The sequence below is a fragment of the Symsagittifera roscoffensis genome, chromosome 2, assembly GCF_963678635.1.
Source record: "Symsagittifera roscoffensis chromosome 2, txSymRosc1.1, whole genome shotgun sequence".
Lineage (NCBI taxonomy): Eukaryota > Metazoa > Xenacoelomorpha > Acoela > Convolutidae > Symsagittifera > Symsagittifera roscoffensis.
In genome coordinates, this window is record NC_087063.1 from 22,888,727 (window position 1) to 22,904,824 (window position 16,098).

At 35.3% G+C, this 16,098-nt stretch overlaps 3 protein-coding genes across 3 annotated transcripts in view; all 3 read right to left on the reverse strand.

Moving 5' to 3' along the window:
• Window positions 1–16,098, reverse strand: part of LOC134839339 (afadin-like) — a 361,792-nt gene that overhangs the window by 53,192 nt on the left and 292,502 nt on the right. Inside the window, exons 2-3 of the mRNA XM_063854851.1 lie at window positions 637–808; window positions 82–336 (exon numbers count right to left, since the gene is read on the reverse strand). Coding sequence (XP_063710921.1) covers window positions 82–336; window positions 637–738 — 357 coding nt within the window. The 5' untranslated portion in view covers window positions 739–808. The remainder of the gene's footprint in view (window positions 1–81; window positions 337–636; window positions 809–16,098) is intronic.
• Window positions 888–8,286, reverse strand: LOC134839341 (derlin-2-like). Its single transcript, XM_063854853.1, has 5 exons — window positions 8,110–8,286; window positions 4,458–4,625; window positions 4,063–4,258; window positions 1,498–1,588; window positions 888–1,339 (listed from the first exon to the last, which is right to left on the reverse strand). The coding sequence occupies exons 1-5, from the start codon at window positions 8,266–8,268 to the stop codon at window positions 1,249–1,251; spliced, it is 705 nt and encodes a 234-aa protein (XP_063710923.1). The 5' UTR covers window positions 8,269–8,286; the 3' UTR covers window positions 888–1,248.
• On the reverse strand, window positions 8,403–15,457 carry LOC134839746 (derlin-2-like). Its single transcript, XM_063855369.1, has 5 exons — window positions 15,299–15,457; window positions 11,635–11,802; window positions 11,240–11,435; window positions 8,652–8,742; window positions 8,403–8,493 (listed from the first exon to the last, which is right to left on the reverse strand). The coding sequence occupies exons 1-5, from the start codon at window positions 15,455–15,457 to the stop codon at window positions 8,403–8,405; spliced, it is 705 nt and encodes a 234-aa protein (XP_063711439.1).

Sequence of the window (16,098 nt, forward strand, 5' to 3'; positions counted from 1 at the left end):
AATTACTACTACCTTTTTGACTAGCGGTGCAACTTGTAAATTAGATCCCATAATTGCATATTATTTAGAAATCTGTTCTACCTGCACAACCAGTGGATACTCGTCCAGCTTCAGTCTCCTCTCGCCAGTTTGCAACACTTCATACAAGGAGTATGTCTCTGGGTTGACCTCTTCAGATGGTCCTGTGAGATTCCTGAGGTCTGCATGGAACTTATCAACCAGAGCGTCCACCACATCTTGAGTTGTTGCACTGCTTGATATTCTCAGACACTTGGTTTGAACTTCTTCCTTCTGGTCCATCAGGTAGAAACGCATCACTCCGAAGAACTCCAAGTTCTACCAACACACAACCAATCAACAACTTTCAACTGGTTCTAGATTAACAAAGCACGGCAAGTACAGAAAAATAACCCAACTTTCATGTAGATTATAAACTCAGGGTTCAACACTTTGTATACTGGAGCTTTCAGGTGTGAAACTCTCTTCATATGAACTGGCCATTTTCAAGGGTGCACTATCTTGAATTTCTTACAACTCATAATGCTATTTCAGCATTAATTCAAAAAAATGTGTGTCTAGAAACGCGAAAACCTCAAGAGAACACAACCTAGTCAAAGATTAATGTCAATAATTTACCTCATTGGGTAGAGACAGTTCAAACAGCGCTAGGCGAGTCTTGTTCCATTCTTCGATGCGATTGCGCAATTTGCGATACTCGTCTACTTGAGAGGCTGTCATCGTCAACAGTCTTCTTCTAATTTTCTTCAAGCAAGCTATTTACATGGCAACTCTATACATACCTGAGCCTGAAAATTATATCAGTAGTTTCACAAAAAAATCTTAACTTACAGCAAATTTTTCTCAAACGCAGGCAACGTAAGGAAATCCAACAAACATTAATCTAATGAAAGCTAAATAACATTTTACAGCAAAGTTATCTCCAAATCTAGACGACAAACCCAAATGAATGCACCAATTTTAGTTTATTTTTAAATATAATTTTTCAGATCTCTATTAATAATAGATACTTTATAACAAAGTGTTCTTTTAGAGTCCGTTGTGAAATGATAAGGCACAATCAACGATAGATTCCACAGCGAACTCAAATATCTTTTTACAACACTCTTCACTTCAATTCTTATTACGTTATACGCAACACCTCTTCATCCAGCAGTAATATAACATCTAGGGGCATGATGACGCATTCCTTCCGTCTATTTTCTCAACAGGGAAGTGACATTATGGTGGTCAGGTCTCTCCCCAATTGTACCCCCCTGGCCTCTCTTCTGGGGGAGGGTCGTAGTGGTCATGTTCTGGAATGGGGTCGAATAGAAGCGTGCTTAAACAAATTCAAAAAAAGTTTTAGACTTCCAGCCACAACAATTGAGAGATGATTCAAACAAGCAATGAGTTACAGAAAATATCTGTTTTAAATTTCAAGCTAGCACAAGCGCTGCTGGTATGAAGAACAAAATTTTCAATAATTTGAACAATTACAAAATTCGAGGCGTTTTCAGGATTCTGAATCCTCCCGGCTGGTGGGGAAAGACGTCTTCGAGGAAGAAATACACATGTCCCACTGCTATTCCTGAAACATAGCCAAAAGACAGTTGGAAAAGATTCATTGATCGCAAGTAAGCAAAAAAACTACTGACTTGTTTTTTTTATAAAAAAATTCACAACTTTCGAGTTTCAAAGGAAAAATATAGATGGCTTTAAAGCGCTTTGAGTTTCTAGAAGAATTTATTATCGACATTTGTTGATAAAATAACCCTATTTGAGAAAACTAGATCAATAGTTAATTTTTTATTCCACTTACGAACTTAGATCACATTTTTCGTGACATTTACACTTTTGCTTGATACAAGTTATTCTGATACTATTACTTTTTTCTCGAAAACGCCACTTTTTTTTCTCGAAAACGCCATCTTTTTGTTATCGAGATACCTGAACAAAAATATATAATTCACTAAAAATGCCAACAGAAAAAAAACAATTTTTCATCAACTAGACCAATTAAAAAAACTGCAAATTCAATCCAAATTGCCTTCCTTTGAATTGAGCTTAAAAAATCAAAATTAAAACCACAAAAAATTGATTTGAGCCTGATCAAATTTCAAGACCTTTCCATTAAAAATCATCAAGATCTAAATAAAAGTCTGAACTACGTTCATCGGCTCTTAAAACCAGCCAATAGATAGTTGGAAAGGCGTCAATGAACGCAAAAAAAAACAAAAAAACACTTGATGTTTGAAACAATCTCAACTTTCGAACTAAATAATAGATCTATAAAATGGATTCCTTAGAGCTCTTTGAATTTTTAAAATACATTATGGTTGAATTTTTGTTTGATAAAATTTACTCAATTTGAGAAAACTGGATCAATAGGTATATTTTTGCTGAGAAATCTGATAATTTAATTCCGTTTTCGACATAAGAAGTCAATCAAGTTTTTCGTGGCCTTTACACTTTTGCTGTTCGATAGTGGAGTTTGCCTTCCTTTCAACAAAGAACTGAATTTAGAAATAAATCAAGTCAAACCGTTAAAAAGTATATTTGAACATGGATACAGTTTCCTGATAAAAAACCATCACGACCTATATGAGAAACTGAACAACGTTCATCGTCTCTAAATCATCACAAATTGTTTCAAAATTCTGCTTCTAAGCTAGTGTAGTTATACAAGTTATACTGATACTATTACTTTTTTCTCGAAAACGCCACTTTTTTTTCTCGAAAACGCCATCTTTTTGTTATCGAGATACCTGAACAAAAATATATAATTCACTAAAAATGCCAACAGAAAAAAAACAATTTTTCATCAACTAGACCAATTAAAAAAACTGCAAATTCAATCCAAATTGCCTTCCTTTGAATTGAGCTTAAAAAATCAAAATTAAAACCACAAAAAATTGATTTGAGCCTGATCAAATTTCAAGACCTTTCCATTAAAAATCATCAAGATCTATATAAAAGTCTGAACTACGTTCATCGGCTCTTAAAAACAGCCAATAGATAGTTGGAAAGGCGTCAATGAACGCAAAAAAAAAACAAAAAAACACTTGATGTTTGAAACAATCTCAACTTTCGAACTAAATAATAGATCTATAAAATGGATTCCTTAGAGCTCTTTGAATTTTTAAAATACATTATGGTTGAATTTTTGTTTGATAAAATTTACTCAATTTGAGAAAACTGGATCAATAGGTATATTTTTGCTGAGAAATCTGATAATTTAATTCCGTTTTCGACATAAGAAGTCAATCAAGTTTTTCGTGGCCTTTACACTTTTGCTGTTCGATAGTGGAGTTTGCCTTCCTTTCAACAAAGAACTGAATTTAGAAATAAATCAAGTCAAACCGTTAAAAAGTATATTTGAACATGGATACAGTTTCCTGATAAAAAACCATCACGACCTATATGAGAAACTGAACAACGTTCATCGTCTCTAAATCATCACAAATTGTTTCAAAATTCTGCTTCTAAGCTAGTGTAGTTATACAAGTTATACTGATACTATTACTTTTTTCTCGAAAACGCCACTTTTTTTCTCGAAAACGCCATCTTTTTGTTATCGAGATACCTGAACAAAAATATATAATTCACTAAAAATGCCAACAGAAAAAAAAACAATTTTTCATCAACTAGACCAATTAAAAAAACTGCAAATTCAATCCAAATTAAATTTTGGGGTGGAAATTTTACAGCTGGGGGTGGCAGAGGGATATTAAGTTGATCCTAAAAATAATTCAAGTCTTTTCGCACCATTTGAACTCTGTAACTGCAGAACGCAATTTGTCTTTCTTTTAGCACCAGAGTTTCAATCCAAGAATAAATCAAAAGTCAAATCGCGAAAAACCAAATTTGAATGTGAACAAATTTCAAGACTTTCAGAAAAAATCAACAGGACCTAGATAATTATCTTTACTACTTTCAATGACATTGTGAAAGATCATCACTTTAGAAAGCGCTATGGATTAGTTATGTAGCATGAAAGTCGTCTTCAACTCGGAGTAATAATGACACTTTCCTTGCATAAATTAAAGTTAACAAAAAACGCACCTATGAGATCGACTTGTATTGAGTTTCCCATGAGAAGAGAGAATCCTAATAGCACCCAGGGCAAGTAGGGAGCCTGAAAATTGAGGATTCCGAAGAAACTCATTCGCACGTAGGGATTCCTTCGAGACCAGATGTACACAAGCATGATGGTGAAGGCAGTCCCAAAGAACAACAGATTGAAAAAATAGCCCAGGATCTAAAACAAAAGACCACCTCTATTATTTGCAAAAACCTATGATTCAAGAAGCGCAGATACTTAACTTCAGATGTTTGCACCAAAGAATTCTAACTGTTTTCGACAAATTTTCCAGATGGTCTATTTGCATAATTTGCATAAGTCGCATAAAATTATCAAAGAAAAAACATTTAAGCAAATAAAAAGTTGGTATGTTTACCATCATAGATGTGGCTCCGAAAACAAACATGAAGACAAAGTCGCCTGTCCTGCCTCTGAAGCTGTTCTCCTCTAGCATGCGACAGTAGCGGTAGATGAAGATGATGTTGAAGAGGAAGGTAAAACCCAGGGTGCCAAAGAAGAGGAAATTTGTGAACAGACGCCAGATCTAATCACATATATGAAGTTATCATTTAGAGAAACAAGTATAGGTACAGGCGGAATAGAATGGTTCATAGAAAACGGGGCATTATTCAGAATCAAACCCCAAATAATCTGAGCCTCGATACACAAAACATAGACAGCAGACAATGAACAAGAAAAATGTCAATGAACGCAAAGAAACAGAATACATAGCCAATCGAAGATTGAAAAACAGTAATGAACGCAAGTAGACAAAAAAAACACTGACTTTATTGAAAAATCGAATTTCAAAGAAAAAAATAGTTGGCCTTAAAGATCTTTGAATTTGTAGAACAATTTATGATGGACACTTTTTGTGTTAAAATCAACCCAATTTGAAAAAACTGGATCAATAGGTAAAATTTTTATTTCGCTGGGAAATCTGATAATTAATTTCATTTTCGAAATTAGAAGTCGATCACGCTTTTCGTGATCTTTACAATTTTGCTGTTCGATAGTGGAGTTTGCTTTCCTTTTAACAATAGAAATGCACTGATATCAAAAAGAAATCACAAGTCAAGCCGCGAAAAATCAATATTGAGCGTGAACAAATTTTAAGACTTTTTCCTAAAAAAAAAAATCAGCAAGACCTATTTAATACTACTCACTACGTTCATTAATCTTGAAAAGACAAACTTTTACAAAAAACAACTTTTGAACTTCAAAAAAATATAGCCTTAAAGCTCTTCGAACTTCAACAACAATTAATGGCACTTTCGATAAAATTAACCTAATTTGAGAAACTGAATCATAAGGTACATTTTCTGTGCATGTATTTGCCTAATAAACATGCTACAAAATAATTCTGCTTTGGTTAATAACTTGTTAATTCGCAACTGGTTAATATAGTGGCTAACACATGTGACTCAAGGTCCAGCAAACTACTTGATCATGAAACTAGGTGAAAGTAAAACCCGCACTTATTTTACACAGGCGAAGCTCAGCTTCGCACCACTTGCGATACAAAAATGAATAATTATGATTGACAGCAAATGAAAAGACAAATTTAAAAAATCATTAGAAAAACCTTCTAAAAACGTTTCTTTTTTTTAAAAAGCAAAACAAAAGCCGAAAAAAAAACGAAATTAAGTGAACCTTTAGAAACTTTGCAAAGTGATTTCGGCATGCCAGAATATCCCAAACCTCCAAAAATCCTTTGGCGGAAAAAGCGCCGACAAAAATAAGCAGACGGACGAAAATCTAAATTAGCATAAAATTTTTAATCTGCAAATCTGGAATCGAACAATCGGCCTTTGTTGTCTCAGGCATGGGTGTTACCACTCCTCCAAAAGCGCATAATTCGCCTTGAAATTGAATGTATAACCTAGAGGCGAAGCAGAGCTCCGTATCACTTGCTATAAAACGCAAGTACAGCATTGCAAGTTAGTGAAAAAAATGAGATTGATATAACAAAAAAGAAGATTAATACCAGAAAAAAATAAGAAAAAAATTGGTAAAAACGAAAATAATTTCAGAAAAACACAACACCACAATTAATACGCTTTATGAATTTACCGAGCGGCCACTAAGCCGACAACAAGTGTGTGGACACCCGTTAAGCCGAAAGCAAAAAAATGCCATAAGACCTTGTAAGAAAACTAGCAACACAAGCTAGCTGAATTTCGAGTCCCGGCCGCACTCATTTGTAATTTTCATTTAAAAAATCTTTATCTGACTGTGATGCGACACAAAATAACCTAACTAAGCTGATGAAACATAAACTGACACCATTTAGGCCAAATAATGCTTTTTAGCCAAAAAATCTTCGGAAAACCGAGGGCAATATACAACGTCAAAGCTATTAATTTTAAAAATGTGCGGCCGGGACTCAAAACACAGACCTTAGGGATTAAACGCAACCGCGTTACCTCTAGGGCAAGTTAAAAAGACTCTCGGAGTTACCAAGGTTCAATACCAAAACAACTACACGATTTCTTACAGGCTTACGAGGAAAAAGTTAAGATCTCGATTACAAGACACGCGAGAGTTATAAAGCAAGTAACACAAATGTAACAAATGCACATGCAAATTCTGTGCACAAAAATTGGAGAAAAAAGTTTGTTGCAACATCCTAGCTTATCGCAAAGTTATTATAAGTTATTATAAGTTATTAACCGAAGCACCGTCAGATCTGTTGATAAACGTTTATCGATGCAACAACTTCAGTCTGCTGTCAATTGCTGTCGTTACAAGAAAAGGAACTCAAGAGGCAAAACTAACCTTCATGCGAAGAGGCGAAGCTTTTATTGCGAAAAAGTGCAATAAGAAAAAGTGAAAATAAGTCTCGAATTAGCTAAAATTCAGCGATGTCTCAGACACGAAGCTACGACCTAGAAATTATGAGTCTCACGCATCAACTACTCAGCCACGGATGCTTAGTCCATCACAAACACTAACCACAAATAAGGCCGAGAACAGGTGCTATGAAATTTCCAATGCTATAGATCGTGATTATAGCAAAAAGGAACACATGTGAACAGTTTTAATGAACAATTTCATTTGCGAGTTAGGATAGAAAAAAAGAAGGTTCGTACTAAAACACTAGCTGTTCTCTAGCATCAACAGAGGCGAAGCTGTGCTTCGCGAACACTAGCGAGAACACGACAAAAAGCAGCTCTAGAGTTCTAGAAAGTGCAATAAGAAAAAGTAAAAATAAGCCTCGACTAAGTAAAAACTCGGAGACGTCTCCGACTCGAACCTCCGCCCAACTGCGACCTAGAAATTATGAGTTTCACGCACTAACCACTCAGCCACGGACGCTTAGTCCATCACAAGCACTAGCTACAAATAAAGCCGAGAACAGATGCTATTCAATTTCCAATGCTACAGATCGTGATGGTGGAATCCCTCATACGCGAAGGACCGAATGCGCGAAAACAAAAATCAGCCAATCAGATTTCAGTAATCTAAAATTTGGAAAGAAAGTAATCATTTCCAGGGACTGAATATTGGTATTGGCCGAACATAAAAACGGCAGAAATATGTTAAATATTCAAATTGTCACTGACCGCCGCCGAATTGGAACAAATTTTATATTTCAAGGGTTTCGTTATGGAAGAAGCAAAATATAGCTTCTCTTAATTCATTTTAAGCCCCCATCGCATGAGAATAGCCCCCGTGCTTCAATCGTGATTATAGCAAAAAGGCGCACGAGTGAACACTTTTAACGAACGCTTTTATTTGCGAGCTAGGTTAGAAACAAAGGTTTGTATTAAACACTAGCTGCTTGCTAGCGTAAATAATGGATGAGATAGTCGAACTGAACTGAAAACAACCTTATATAATAAAGTACAAATGTGTGGTAACAGAGAACAAAACATATATAATTGAAAACGACTGTTGCCTTGCCCTCAGCAAAATTGCACGAATGCAGACAAAAGATAGAGGCAAAAGAAATGAGAGCAATTAAGTTCCGACAGTCCCACCCACCCACTACGCCTGGTGAGTTTTCACCAACCAGTTGAGTTTACCTGGTATCGGTAGATGATGAGCTCTGGGTTGAAGTATAACTGGAAGGGACTTATGACATCAAGTTGAACTGCTATTGTGGTCCCTACACAGGCAGTAGTGTACATTCGGGTCACAATGGGGATAGCCGTGTACTCGTTCAAGATGTCAGCCGCTGCCATTCTGCTGCTATAGTTCACAAATTCTTATTACGTTATACGCAACACCTCTTCATCCAGCAGTAATATAACATCTAGGGGCATGATGACGCATTCCTTCCGTCTATTTTCTCAACAGGGAAGTGACATTATGGTGGTCAGGTCTCTCCCCAATTGTACCCCCCTGGCCTCTCTTCTGGGGGAGGGTCGTAGTGGTCATGTTCTGGAATGGGGTCGAATAGAAGCGTGCTTAAACAAATTCAAAAAAAGTTTTAGACTTCCAGCCACAACAATTGAGAGATGACTCAAACAAGCAATGAGTTACAGAAAATATCTGTTTTAAATTTCAAGCTAGCACAAGCGCTGCTGGTATGAAGAACAAAATTTTCAATAATTTGAACAATTACAAAATTCGAGGCGTTTTCAGGATTCTGAATCCTCCCGGCTGGTGGGGAAAGACGTCTTCGAGGAAGAAATACACATGTCCCACTGCTATTCCTGAAACATAGCCAAAAGACAATTGGAAAAGATTCATTGATCGCAAGTAAGCAAAAAAACTACTGACTTGTTTTTTTTATAAAAAAATTCACAACTTTCGAGTTTCAAAGGAAAAATATAGATGGCTTTAAAGCGCTTTGAGTTTCTAGAAGAATTTATTATCGACATTTGTTGATAAAATAACCCTATTTGAGAAAACTAGATCAATAGTTAATTTTTTATTCCACTTAGATATCTGGAAATAAATTTCCACCTACGAACTTAGATCACATTTTTCGTGACATTTACACTTTTGCTTGATACAAGTTATACTGATACTATTACTTTTTTCTCGAAAACGCCACTTTTTTTTCTCGAAAACGCCATCTTTTTGTTATCGAGATACCTGAACAAAAATATATAATTCACTAAAAATGCCAACAGAAAAAAAACAATTTTTCATCAACTAGACCAATTAAAAAAACTGCAAATTCAATCCAAATTGCCTTCCTTTGAATTGAGCTTAAAAAATCAAAATTAAAACCACAAAAAATTGATTTGAGCCTGATCAAATTTCAAGACCTTTCCATTAAAAATCATCAATATCTATATAAAAGTCTGAACTACGTTCATCGGCTCTTAAAAACAGCCAATAGATAGTTGGAAAGGCGTCAATGAACGCAAAAAAAAACAAAAAAACACTTGATGTTTGAAACAATCTCAACTTTCGAACTAAATAATAGATCTATAAAATGGATTCCTTAGAGCTCTTTGAATTTTTAAAATACATTATGGTTGAATTTTTGTTTGATAAAATTTACTCAATTTGAGAAAACTGGATCAATAGGTATATTTTTGCTGAGAAATCTGATAATTTAATTCCGTTTTCGACATAAGAAGTCAATCAAGTTTTTCGTGGCCTTTACACTTTTGCTGTTCGATAGTGGAGTTTGCCTTCCTTTCAACAAAGAACTGAATTTAGAAATAAATCAAGTCAAACCGTTAAAAAGTATATTTGAACATGGATACAGTTTCCTGATAAAAAACCATCACGACCTATATGAGAAACTGAACAACGTTCATCGTCTCTAAATCATCACAAATTGTTTCAAAATTCTGCTTCTAAGCTAGTGTAGTTATACAAGTTATACTGATACTATTACTTTTTTCTCGAAAACGCCACTTTTTTTCTCGAAAACGCCATCTTTTTGTTATCGAGATACCTGAACAAAAATATATAATTCACTAAAAATGCCAACAGAAAAAAAACAATTTTTCATCAACTAGACCAATTAAAAAAACTGCAAATTCAATCCAAATTGCCTTCCTTTGAATTGAGCTTAAAAAATCAAAATTAAAACCACAAAAAATTGATTTGAGCCTGATCAAATTTCAAGACCTTTCCATTAAAAATCATCAAGATCTATATAAAAGTCTGAACTACGTTCATCGGCTCTTAAAAACAGCCAATAGATAGTTGGAAAGGCGTCAATGAACGCAAAAAAAACAAAAAAACACTTGATGTTTGAAACAATCTCAACTTTCGAACTAAATAATAGATCTATAAAATGGATTCCTTAGAGCTCTTTGAATTTTTAAAATACATTATGGTTGAATTTTTGTTTGATAAAATTTACTCAATTTGAGAAAACTGGATCAATAGGTATATTTTTGCTGAGAAATCTGATAATTTAATTCCGTTTTCGACATGAGAAGTCAATCAAGTTTTTCGTGGCCTTTACACTTTTGCTGTTCGATAGTGGAGTTTGCCTTCCTTTCAACAAAGAACTGAATTTAGAAATAAATCAAGTCAAACCGTTAAAAAGTATATTTGAACATGGATACAGTTTCCTGATAAAAAACCATCACGACCTATATGAGAAACTGAACAACGTTCATCGTCTCTAAATCATCACAAATTGTTTCAAAATTCTGCTTCTAAGCTAGTGTAGTTATACAAGTTATACTGATACTATTACTTTTTTCTCGAAAACGCCACTTTTTTTCTCGAAAACGCCATCTTTTTGTTATCGAGATACCTGAACAAAAATATATAATTCACTAAAAATGCCAACAGAAAAAAAAACAATTTTTCACCAACTAGACCAATTAAAAAAACTGCAAATTCAATCCAAATTAAATTTTGGGGTGGAAATTTTACAGCTGGGGGTGGCAGAGGGATATTAAGTTGATCCTAAAAGTAATTCAAGTCTTTTCGCACCATTTGAACTCTGTAACTGCAGAACGCAATTTGTCTTTCTTTTAGCACCAGAGTTTCAATCCAAGAAGAAATCAAAAGTCAAATCGCGAAAAACCAAATTTGAATGTGAACAAATTTCAAGACTTTCAGAAAAAATCAACAGGACCTAGATAATTATCTTTACTACTTTCAATGACATTGTGAAAGATCATCACTTTAGAAAGCGCTATGGATTAGTTATGTAGCATGAAAGTCGTCTTCAACTCGGAGTAATAATGACACTTTCCTTGCATAAATTAAAGTTAACAAAAAACGCACCTATGAGATCGACTTGTATTGAGTTTCCCATGAGAAGAGAGAATCCTAATAGCACCCAGGGCAAGTAGGGAGCCTGAAAATTGAGGATTCCGAAGAAACTCATTCGCACGTAGGGATTCCTTCGAGACCAGATGTACACAAGCATGATGGTGAAGGCAGTCCCAAAGAACAACAGATTGAAAAAATAGCCCAGGATCTAAAACAAAAGACCACCTCTATTATTTGCAAAAACCTATGATTCAAGAAGCGCAGATACTTAACTTCAGATGTTTGCACCAAAGAATTCTAACTGTTTTCGACAAATTTTCCAGATGGTCTATTTGCATAATTTGCATAAGTCGCATAAAATTATCAAAGAAAAAACATTTAAGCAAATAAAAAGTTGGTATGTTTACCATCATAGATGTGGCTCCGAAAACAAACATGAAGACAAAGTCGCCTGTCCTGCCTCTGAAGCTGTTCTCCTCTAGCATGCGACAGTAGCGGTAGATGAAGATGATGTTGAAGAGGAAGGTAAAACCCAGGGTGCCAAAGAAGAGGAAATTTGTGAACAGACGCCAGATCTAATCACATATATGAAGTTATCATTTAGAGAAACAAGTATAGGTACAGGCGGAATAGAATGGTTCATAGAAAACGGGGCATTATTCAGAATCAAACCCCAAATAATCTGAGCCTCGATACACAAAACATAGACAGCAGACAATGAACAAGAAAAATGTCAATGAACGCAAAGAAACAGAATACATAGCCAATCGAAGATTGAAAAACAGTAATGAACGCAAGTAGACAAAAAAAAACACTGACTTTATTGAAAAATCGAATTTCAAAGAAAAAAATAGTTGGCCTTAAAGCTCTTTGAATTTGTAGAACAATTTATGATGGACACTTTTTGTGTTAAAATCAACCCAATTTGAAAAAACTGGATCAATAGGTAAAATTTTTATTTCGCTGGGAAATCTGATAATTAATTTCATTTTCGAAATTAGAAGTCGATCACGCTTTTCGTGATCTTTACAATTTTGCTGTTCGATAGTGGAGTTTGCTTTCCTTTTAACAATAGAAATGCACTGATATCAAAAAGAAATCACAAGTCAAGCCGCGAAAAATCAATATTGAGCGTGAACAAATTTTAAGACTTTTTCCTAAAAAAAAAAATCAGCAAGACCTATTTAATACTACTCACTACGTTCATTAATCTTGAAAAGACAAACTTTTACAAAAAACAACTTTTGAACTTCAAAAAAATATAGCCTTAAAGCTCTTCGAACTTCAACAACAATTAATGGCACTTTCGATAAAATTAACCTAATTTGAGAAACTGAATCATAAGGTACATTTTCTGTGCATGTATTTGCCTAATAAACATGCTACAAAATAATTCTGCTTTGGTTAATAACGTGTTAATTCGCAACTGGTTAATATAGTGGCTAACACATGTGACTCAAGGTCCAGCAAACTACTTGATCATGAAACTAGGTGAAAGTAAAACCCGCACTTATTTTACACAGGCGAAGCTCAGCTTCGCACCACTTGCGATACAAAAATGAATAATTATGATTGACAGCAAATGAAAAGACAAATTTAAAAAATCATTAGAAAAACCTTCTAAAAACGTTTCTTTTTTTTAAAAAAGCAAAACAAAAGCCGAAAAAAAACGAAATTAAGTGAACCTTTAGAAACTTTGCAAAGTGATTTCGGCATGCCAGAATATCCCAAACCTCCAAAAATCCTTTGGCGGAAAAAGCGCCGACAAAAATAAGCAGACGGACGAAAATCTAAATTAGCATAAAATTTTTAATCTGCAAATCTGGAATCGAACAATCGGCCTTTGTTGTCTCAGGCATGGGTGTTACCACTCCTCCAAAAGCGCATAATTCGCCTTGAAATTGAATGTATAACCTAGAGGCGAAGCAGAGCTCCGTATCACTTGCTATAAAACGCAAGTACAGCATTGCAAGTTAGTGAAAAAAATGAGATTGATATAACAAAAAAGAAGATTAATACCAGAAAAAAATAAGAAAAAAATTGGTAAAAACGAAAATAATTTCAGAAAAACACAACACCACAATTAATACGCTTTATGAATTTACCGAGCGGCCACTAAGCCGACAACAAGTGTGTGGACACCCGTTAAGCCGAAAGCAAAAAAATGCCATAAGACCTTGTAAGAAAACTAGCAACACAAGCTAGCTGAATTTCGAGTCCCGGCCGCACTCATTTGTAATTTTCATTTAAAAAATCTTTATCTGACTGTGATGCGACACAAAATAACCTAACTAAGCTGATGAAACATAAACTGACACCATTTAGGCCAAATAATGCTTTTTAGCCAAAAAATCTTCGGAAAACCGAGGGCAATATACAACGTCAAAGCTATTAATTTTAAAAATGTGCGGCCGGGACTCAAAACACAGACCTTAGGGATTAAACGCAACCGCGTTACCTCTAGGGCAAGTTAAAAAGACTCTCGGAGTTACCAAGGTTCAATACCAAAACAACTACACGATTTCTTACAGGCTTACGAGGAAAAAGTTAAGATCTCGATTACAAGACACGCGAGAGTTATAAAGCAAGTAACACAAATGTAACAAATGCACATGCAAATTCTGTGCACAAAAATTGGAGAAAAAAGTTTGTTGCAACATCCTAGCTTATCGCAAAGTTATTATAAGTTATTATAAGTTATTAACCGAAGCACCGTCAGATCTGTTGATAAACGTTTATCGATGCAACAACTTCAGTCTGCTGTCAATTGCTGTCGTTACAAGAAAAGGAACTCAAGAGGCAAAACTAACCTTCATGCGAAGAGGCGAAGCTTTTATTGCGAAAAAGTGCAATAAGAAAAAGTGAAAATAAGTCTCGAATTAGCTAAAATTCAGCGATGTCTCAGACACGAAGCTACGACCTAGAAATTATGAGTCTCACGCATCAACTACTCAGCCACGGATGCTTAGTCCATCACAAACACTAACCACAAATAAGGCCGAGAACAGGTGCTATGAAATTTCCAATGCTATAGATCGTGATTATAGCAAAAAGGAACACATGTGAACAGTTTTAATGAACAATTTCATTTGCGAGTTAGGATAGAAAAAAAGAAGGTTCGTACTAAAACACTAGCTGTTCTCTAGCATCAACAGAGGCGAAGCTGTGCTTCGCGAACACTAGCGAGAACACGACAAAAAGCAGCTCTAGAGTTCTAGAAAGTGCAATAAGAAAAAGTAAAAATAAGCCTCGACTAAGTAAAAATTCGGAGACGTCTCCGACTCGAACCTCCGCCCAACTGCGACCTAGAAATTATGAGTTTCACGCACTAACCACTCAGCCACGGACGCTTAGTCCATCACAAGCACTAGCTACAAATAAAGCCGAGAACAGATGCTATTCAATTTCCAATGCTACAGATCGTGATGGTGGAATCCCTCATACGCGAAGGACCGAATGCGCGAAAACAAAAATCAGCCAATCAGATTTCAGTAATCTAAAATTTGGAAAGAAAGTAATCATTTCCAGGGACTGAATATTGGTATTGGCCGAACATAAAAACGGCAGAAATATGTTAAATATTCAAATTGTCACTGACCGCCGCCGAATTGGAACAAATTTTATATTTCAAGGGTTTCGTTATGGAAGAAGCAAAATATAGCTTCTCTTAATTCATTTTAAGCCCCCATCGCATGAGAATAGCCCCCGTGCTTCAATCGTGATTATAGCAAAAAGGCGCACGAGTGAACACTTTTAACGAACGCTTTTATTTGCGAGCTAGGTTAGAAACAAAGGTTTGTATTAAACACTAGCTGCTTGCTAGCGTAAATAATGGATGAGATAGTCGAACTGAACTGAAAACAACCTTATATAATAAAGTACAAATGTGTGGTAACAGAGAACAAAACATATATAATTGATATATAATTGAAAACGACTGTTGCCTTGCCCTCAGCAAAATTGCACGAATGCAGACAAAAGATAGAGGCAAAAGAAATGAGAGCAATTAAGTTCCGACAGTCCCACCCACCCACTACGCCTGGTGAGTTTTCACCAACCAGTTGAGTTTACCTGGTATCGGTAGATGATGAGCTCTGGGTTGAAGTATAACTGGAAGGGACTTATGACATCAAGTTGAACTGCTATTGTGGTCCCTACACAGGCAGTAGTGTACATTCGGGTCACAATGGGGATAGCCGTGTACTCGTTCAAGATGTCAGCCGCTGCCATTCTGCTGCTATAGTTCACAAATTTATTGCCCAGGTCAAACTCCAAAAATTCTCAAAGTTTCGCTCGGCAATGGATTCTAGATGCTTTGTGCGTTCAAAAGAAAAAAAATACAGGTTTTAAAAACAAATTCAAATTCCGAGTATCATAGAACAAATTACACAAACTAAAGCTCTTATCCCATTCAGAGAAAACTAGATCAATAGATATTTTTTTTTTTTGAAATCTAAGAGCTAAGCAAATCCACTTTTAGAACTATTAGAGTCCAGCTCCATTTTTTAGGGCATTTACTTTTTATTGGAAAGCGTAATTTACCTTCCATGAGGTATTTGAATACTATACGAGCTTAAGAAATCCTACGTCAAATCGCCAAAATAGAAACATGAGTGTGATCCTGGACAATACATTTGTAAATACCTATACTACGTCACTCCAACCTCGTTTTCTATCACAGTCGATGATCTATTATTGTCCGCCTATTTCATGTCACTTCTGAAATGAGAACTCATTTTGTAGACCAACCTATTTCTGCAGATGCAAACAAATAACTTGCACAATTTGAAGAAAAAGACTTGCGGTTCTTAAAACTTTGAGAAAGTTTTATCGAATTGCGCTTTAATGCTCCGAGCCATAAAAAGACTGGG